Source organism: Sphaeramia orbicularis, chromosome 12, assembly GCF_902148855.1.
Source record: "Sphaeramia orbicularis chromosome 12, fSphaOr1.1, whole genome shotgun sequence".
NCBI classification, from domain to species: Eukaryota; Metazoa; Chordata; class Actinopteri; order Kurtiformes; family Apogonidae; genus Sphaeramia; species Sphaeramia orbicularis.
The window spans coordinates 44,287,991-44,296,521 of record NC_043968.1 but is presented as its reverse complement, the minus strand read 5'-3'; the positions used below and the strand labels follow the sequence as shown (position 1 = coordinate 44,296,521).

Here is an 8,531-nt window from a genome sequence, read left to right as displayed (position 1 = left end):
TGTTAGTCCCACTGTGTTATACTGCAAAATTGATAATCCTCTATTTGGTTTTGTTTTTTGATTTTGCTTTTACAAATTAACTCTTTGCAGTTGACGGTTTCCAGATATTATACAGAAGAACTGGCTGATATCTCCTTCAGACAGAAACAGCTTTGTCTATAAAAATCTCTAGATATTAGTTGCATTTGAGGCAGCAACTTTTACATCAAACCATAGTGATAATGGTGACAAATCAGACACAGGTGCTGTCAGAGACCTCCCCATAGCTGTGATCTTAACTAGCCAGGAAATAAAATACAGAGTCCCCTTTGTCAAAGACTGAGACGAAACCACAAAACTTCAGTTGATTCTGAGAAGAGACCGAGACCCTCAACACCGCTCAAATACACCCCTACTAATAACAGCAACATCTTTCTTTTAATTCCTCCTCACAACCCTTTTCTTTTCCTCATCTGCTTTCTCCTTCCCTTCTCCTTCTCTGTCACATTTTCTTTTCACCTTCTTTTCTCTCCTCCCAGAACCTCTTTATCCTTTACTCTGTGTCTCCTTGTGTTTGACCTCCTCTCTTTTCTGTTCTCCTTCATTTTTCATCCTCATTTCCTTCTAAGTCATTCCTTCATTTAAAATAGCTTCTATCCTGTCTTCCCATCCCCCTCTTTCTTTGTTATTCTGTCTTTTATGTACCTTCTTATTTCTCTTTCTGCTTCTCTCTTTCTCTCTGCTTCTCTGTCATCAGGGGGAATTAGGTTTATGTACATGCAGCCTGTCGGTTCTGCTACTGAGATATACTAATCCACCGCTGAGCCTTAGAACAGTATAAACACAGTGTTTTTGCCGTCACTGGTGACTGATTTTGGATCAGCCTCTCAAATACAGAACCTCAACACCAAGTAAAATCTGATGTCCTTAAAACAGCTTGAAAGCTAAACACAAGGCTGAGCTGAGACAAATAGGAAAAAGGCTGTTCAGATACACAGTGACACCCAATGGTCACACATAAAATTACATCTATCTAGCCAGCTGTTAGCCATGCAAGTATGAGCTATTTTTATGAAAATCTTGAATTAAAATGTGTGCAGGAGCTTTATATCTACTGTGTATGCTACGTACATGTACAATGGGTCAATGAGTCTTTTCTGGAATGGTAATTTTTAATTTTCAACATATGGCAATATGTTTTTTGCTGGAATCAATACCAAATAAGCATGTTTACAATACATAGTGGTGGCCAAAATTATTAGAACACTTGGCATATTTAAGAGGTTTCATCTGTTTTTTTTGTTTGTTTGTTTGTTTGTTTAATTGGCCATTAAAATACCCATAAAACAAAGGAAATATCTACAAAATCATCATTACGCTCTATGAACCATCATAAGGAGATTTAGGTCATTTTCCTCACAAAAACCAAGCTATTTCACTGCCAAAGTCACACAATCTTGCTCCTTCACAGAAAAATAATAATTCCTTGTTTGATCATTAACAGGTGTGATCAGGGTTAAACTGATGCAGCTGTGTGATTCTGTTGAATGTACAAGGCCTATCCTGTTCATTAAGTACATATTACAGTTAAAAGTGGCTAAAAACAGACTCACTTCATCTGATATTTGTTGTGCTCAGAACAACCATCTGCATATTTCATGAACATTATGAAATTAAATCATAATTTGGAGGCAAAAAAAGGTCAATATGTTCAGGTGTTCTAATAATTTTGGCCACCACTATATGTGTAGAATATGATTAGTTAACTGACATATCAATGTAGCTGCAAAACATTTCATTTATAGTGCTATATTGTGACACATTTTACCTCCATCAACAAACTTCAGCTCTTGTGACCTGGATATTCCACTCAGCCATATCGCAGTTTCACTATTATTTCTATTAATTGTTCAGCCATAATGTACAAGTACATGTACAGGGTTCCTACAGGTTTCTACAAGTTATATTTAAGACTTTTTAAGACCTTTTTAAGACTACTTAGAACAGAATTTAATGCCTATTTCACGGCCATACTGGCAAAAATTCATGACTCATAGAATTAAGGAAAATGTATATTTACTCCGGTGCCTTGATTCCCACCATTCTGAGCCATTTCTCACTGGGGGCTGTAAAATTACCGATAACTGTTTCCTAATGTCAATAGAAATTGTTTGGTTAGAACAGACGGAACTCAGTTGACAAACGTTAGTTCCTTTGCAGTTTGGACATTTAACAAACACATTTAAACACAACACAGAGAACAAGTTTATGGCAACATAACTTAAGATGTACCATATCAAATTTAATACCTTTTAAAGACTTTTTTTAAAGTATTAAAAGTACAGTTGTAAATTCGAGACTTTTAAAACTTTTTAAGACCCCACAGGAACCCTGATGTAGGTGTTTAAATCTGCAAATTGCTACAACATAAAATATCCAACATGCCGTAGATCTGAGCAAAGTGACACCATTTTAGCACGACTGTTAAGAGGACATCCATCAACTGAAAGACAAGGTCAAGTATGTCAGCTGCTGAAATGATCCTGCACAAGACAGTGGGATGGTATCTGCTGCACTTCTGAGCTTATTCCTATTTTAGTCAAAAGCCCATATGTTTAAATTTCTAACTTAAAAACTATATACTCACAAGTACAGTCAATCTGTACTGTATAGATTCAACCAGGTAGCTGTTGAAAATTTGATCCACTCTGTGTTCAGGAGGTAAATTCTGACTCTTTCCAAGAAACTCTGTCCTTTAAAAAATAATAGCAGAAGAAAAAACACGAAAGCAGAGGATAAAGTGAACAAATGACTTGAAAGAAAAAGGCGAGTATTAAGGTAAAAAGAAAAACCGTAAAAGAAGTGAGAAGAAACAGGTCTGACAGCTTAAGATACGGGAGGCTACGAAACAGAGCTGTATGTGAGGGTTTAAGAGGACAAAGAAGAGTATCAGAGGGTGAAACAAAGTGGGTGTGTATGCATAATGGAAGTACCGGCAACAGTGTCTATAAAACATTGATAAATCTCTCAGTTTTTTCTCAGTGTTTTTGTTAAAAGGAAGCAGCTGCTTTGTTTGACATCTAATGACGCAGAAACACTTGTAAATCTATGACCTCTGACCTCAAATTGTTATTCATTAACATAAAAATTCAACAACAGGCCTACAGGCTATATAAAAACATGATATTTTACCTCACTACACATAACTGTATATAATATATGCAGGATTTACGGTGTTGGCAATAATCATCCAATCTTTGTGATTTTCTGTAGAAATTCCCTGCAAAATGACCCTCTAATATTCTATTCTGTGTTTCTACATTGTTTTCAACATCAAATATTCCTAATTTATATGTTTCATGTTACTCAAAAAAATTGGGTTTGTTCTTATTAATTTAAATGCAGTTTACTTTTTTGCTAAATTTGTGAAGCTGACATTTAATTTTTGCCTCATACTAGCAAGAAAAGCCTGATGGCTCTATTTTCACATTTATGAAAATAAAATAATGTATTATTATATTTTATATTTTTACTGTTTTGTTACAGTGGCCCAAAGCTGTAGATACAATACTGAAGTCCTACTTTCCACAAAATGATGTTTTAGATGTGACATTTACTTTGTATCTGATTAGTGTATCGTTCATAGTTTAGTGAATGTTCTAAAGATGAGCTAAAGTACATGAACATGTTTTGAAATGAAGAGCGGTGCAGAAGGGGAGCAAACCCGTAAGAATGAGAATTTAAGAAAGAGACAGAAACACATTGATTTTGAGGTCTCTCTCACTGCTACTTGCTCTCCCTGTTTTCCATTTCCAAATATAACATGATTTTCACACCTGAGACCATTTCTATGAAAGCTGTGAAGTACAGATAAGCCTTTGTGTTTATGTGTGTATGCATATACATAGTGTTTTTCTGTCCATCTGTCAGAGTAATGAAACACTGGGCAGGTGTACACACACACACACACACACACACACAGATGCACACATAGTCCCCAGATGCGGTGAGTCAGGTCTCACTCAGATAACCGATCAGTGTGTCACTGAAAGATTGGCTTACGAGGACACAGTGACACACATCAGTCTGAGCACTTTGAACTGAAACAAAGCCTTTTAAACACATTGGACATACACATCAGAGACATTCCTCAGAAAAGGGACCAGATAAATGTCAGAATCACAAGTGCAGCAACTAAATAGCAAGAGACAAGTCACTATGGACACAAAAACTGCATATTGCTCTCAACATCAATGACTGTAAGATAGTCCAACAGCAGGTCACCATAGAGAGCTGTCAATATTTCATTGACAAAACGTTAGGCACTGGGTAATAGGACAGAAACTTAATAAGCAATCAGACCATTCACCAATTAAACAGTATGTGTAGAAAGAAAGGGTTGCCAAGAGAAAAGGAAATTTAGAGACAGACATGACAAAAACATGGCAAGGTATGTATAAGGGGAAAAAGAAGATAACTATAAAAATAGAGAGAAAGGAAGCAAAGTACAGCAACATGCATGTGAGAAAGAGTGTGAGTATTTATAAATATATATAAACTGTGTTCTTACCTCCAGCAATGGCAGTTTTCTTTCCCACTGTCACAGTGACAGCAGTGGTTGCTATCACTATCCTCCCTGCTGGAAGAACACCATACATACAATTATAAAAATATAATAGTTAATTCATAGCTCAAGATATAAATGCATGCATGAATGTCAAGAAATGCAAACTTTACTAACACAGATACATGCATGAATGTTTTCCATCAGCGCACAATCAGGAAAAGGAAACTACTGTCAGGAAAACTATGTCTTTCTCTGTACACTTGATTTGCAGGTCTGTGAACACTGACAGTGATAGTGACAGCTGAAATGTTAGAACAGATACACGAAAATGTGTTTGACAATATGTGGGTGACAGACTGACTTGGATTATAGTAGGTAATGTTTATTAAAGCCATGAATTCATCTTCTGTTTGTCTATTCACACTCTACATGCCGGCTGATGCCAACTGTCAACAAGCCACAGATTCTAGCCAGATGAACATTTTAAGTGTTATGTAACACAGATTACACGAGCTAACCAACACTCACAGCAGCAGGACTATGAGTGTGTACACAAAGTGCCTCTATGTGTTTCACACTTATATTGTCACTGTTGACATTTCTTAGTCAAAGTGCTGCACGCCGGCGTGACACACACAGACCCAGCTCTGTACTTTAAATGTCAGTGGGATATAACAGTTTTTCTTCCTTTTCAGATGACTTTCTAAGAGAGCAGAGGAGGTTCCCATACTTTATTCACATGCTCATGCAGTGAAAAAGAGAGGAAGATCAGTAGAAAGGACAAAAAAAGACATAGACAGTAGACACTGACAAAAGAAACTGACTGAGAAAGACCTGAGACAAGAAGGACAAGATGGACAGAGAAGACCACAGAGACAATCATGCTTAAATCATGCTTCAACTGAGAAATGACAAACAAATAGAGGAGGCATGCCAAGTATCTGACAGTTTTCCTCTACCCTCCTCCTCATCCTCCTCATTCTCCTCATCCTCCTCTGTCTCCCTTCGTTTTCTCCCTCCCTCCTCCGCTTCGTGTTCCACCTCCTCTGCACTCAAGGTGGCGCTATAGTCAGCCTCATAGTCTCTGAATATATCTGAACACAACAAACTATTTCACACCATCATTCTAATACACACTGTATGGCTAATTTGTATAAAAAGAACAACTGAGGGTGTTATACATTTAATTAGAGTCAATGCAAAAAAAAATATAGGCACATATCTAAACGATTTTAAGGAAATAGAGAAGTAACCTATTACATATGTCCAGCAGAACAAATTCAACGATGGGCTTTTTGTAATATTAGTATTTGACATCGTAACACTGTAACATTGACAGATTAGTAACCAAAACAAATATCAATCATAAATGAAACATATATTGAGAAACTGTGACAGTAAAAACTATAGAATCAGACAATGCAGTAAAGAGAATGAGCAGATGGCCAAAGAAATGACACTGGAGTTGGATATGGCTGAGAAAATTTGAAAATAACACAGAGAAAAGGTGTTTAGTGTATTGTATATGTGTATCATTGAGACTGTGTGTGCTTAAAAAGGTAAGTCCTCTACCTCTAGTCTCCTGTCTAGGCATGTAGTACAGAAACTGTCCAGCCGGGTACTCAGCTGCTCTGCGGTACCACACTGGGAAATGATCCAAGGTGAACATATTCTCCTTGTCTGCGGAGGTCAGGAAAGACCTGGGGAGAGATAAAAATAATAAGTGTAAAGAAAAACCCAGTACCAAAAACTGGTAAGAGCAAAAAAAATAACCGCATAAAAAGGTAACAAAGTAATGTGACAGTAGAAAGAGAAGTAATAACAGAATTTAAAAATATAGTGGAATGAAAAGCATTAAAGTCCAAATGAATGTAGGAGTAATATGAAAAAAGAAGGCATGAGTATGAAAAGAGGTGAACCATTATAAAATGAACTATCAGGGGACAAAACACTTAACATCTGCTCATTTATCTCCACCAATGATGTAGAATCAAAGAAGCTGAAATAGTCAGGAATTACTGAGTACACACTTTGGAGATGAGAGATACATTTATCTGGTCAGATAAAGAAAGAGACAGAGGACTTTGTAACACTTAGAAAACTGCCTAGATGATTGCAGCAAGCTTGTGAGAACAGAGATTAGCCATTAAAGGGGACTGATGATTCTACAGTAGTGGAAAAAATTATTAGACCATCAATAGTCATCAAAAACAATGGTTACGCAATCAAGTACTAACTCCTGTGTGTGTATCATATGACTAAAACAGATAGAAAAGAAAACATGGAATGCCTAAAACCACTGTTTTTGGCAGTACAATGCCATAGATATTGATGTAAGAACTTACGTGATTTTGGTTATTATCAAGAAAACATGGAAAATGGCTAGATATCAGCTCTTAAATTAAACTCTTATGAGCTATTTTTGTTATTATCATTATATTTGTCCAAACAAATGTACCTTTAGTTGTACCAGGCATTAAAATTAACTAGAAATTGAAGAAAACAAGGGTGGTCTAATAATTTTTTCCACGACTGTACTTTGGAATGCACTTCCAAAAGCCTCAATAGTACTACAATCATAAATCCACCACTGATCCAAATTAGGTGATGACATGGGAGTGTCTCTCATCAGTAGGTCAAATACTGTAAATATACCTATCACTAAATAACACATCAGTCCTGTGGAAATCAGAGTAGCACGAGCACATCAGTAATGCAAATTACTAAAGATGACAGAAGGAGATGTGTGGGTGAAATGTCTGTGTATCACCCTTGTTTGGGAGACTTATTCCATTTTCAGTCTAAACTCATAACAGATAAGAACAGTTCAGGGAGAAATCACACCATAATCATTCTGTATATAACACATTGTAGTTATGAAGATGATAAAGTGTTATTTAACATTAAACAAACAGACTCAATTCAAACTGTGAAACACATAAGTGTAAATAATACTGACTGTATTATAAAGTAAAATTTAACATGTTATCTCTTTAGGACTGTAGTTAGTGTTCTCAAGCATCACTTGACACAGCTGTTCTTTTGTTCACCACCAGAGGGCGACTTACACCTTCTAATCTACAGGTGTCAAACATACAGCCCAAGGGCCAAAACTGGCCTGCCTAAGGGTCCACTCCGGCCCACCGGATGGGTTTGTGAAATACAAAATTTACACTGATTATATTAACAATCAATGGTGTCAAAATAATTTTAGTTCAGGGGTCACGTACAGACCAATATGAATTAAAGTGGGTCAGACCAGTAAAATAATAACAAAATAACCTATAAATAATAAATACAGTGTTGTCTTTATTTTAGTGTAAAATGCTAAAATTCCTTGAAAATCTTTACATTTACAGACTATCCATTTACCAAAAATGTGAATAACCTAAACAAATATGGACAACCTGAAATGTCTTGAGTGTAACTGTAATTTTACCAATATTCTGCCTGTTACAAAGTGTTGTGGTGGATTTTCATGAAATTTTCATGAAATTTTGATACTGGCACAAGGAAGAAATAATTAAATTTTGGTGGTGATTGGGGATGGGGTGGTGGTGGGGGCACTGATCTGCCTTGGCGGTGGTCTGCGCTCTCCAAGTGCTTTTCTTGTTTGTAGATGTAAACACTTTCATTATGTAATTTAACTTTTTTCACTTACTACTGTACTGGCCAAGTTGAGATCATACTAAAAGGACTTTGACACCTGTTCTAGTTGATTGGTTATAGCAATCACTCTTTGGGTAAATGATAATGAGACAGGTTTTTGTTTTGAGTATTTCATAGAGTGATGCTCAGTGTTTAGAGTCCTCACCTGCCAACTCTTTTCTCAATACCAGTGTACCTCTGAAATCTCATCAAGCCTGAACGGGTCCCCAAGAATGCTGTTTCAATCCCCTCGTCCATACTGAAAATGACAGAGATATGAAACACTGATGGTTAAGGGGAGGAGAAAAAAAGAGAATATTCATAGAAAGGAAAATCA

At 36.4% G+C, this 8,531-nt stretch overlaps 1 protein-coding gene across 7 annotated transcripts in view; it reads right to left on the bottom strand.

The window, feature by feature from the left end:
• cacna2d4a (calcium channel, voltage-dependent, alpha 2/delta subunit 4a) overlaps nucleotides 1–8,531 on the bottom strand; it is a 95,561-nt gene that overhangs the window by 64,187 nt on the left and 22,843 nt on the right. For 6 of the 7 annotated variants that reach the window (XM_030149072.1, XM_030149070.1, XM_030149065.1 and 3 more), the window contains 3 exons: nucleotides 8,361–8,453; nucleotides 6,119–6,246; nucleotides 4,550–4,618 (listed from right to left, as the gene is read on the bottom strand). In XM_030149072.1, coding sequence (XP_030004932.1) covers nucleotides 4,550–4,618; nucleotides 6,119–6,246; nucleotides 8,361–8,453 — 290 coding nt within the window. The remainder of the gene's footprint in view (nucleotides 1–4,549; nucleotides 4,619–6,118; nucleotides 6,247–8,360; nucleotides 8,454–8,531) is intronic. The other variant, XM_030149066.1, reaches the window with a different exon arrangement.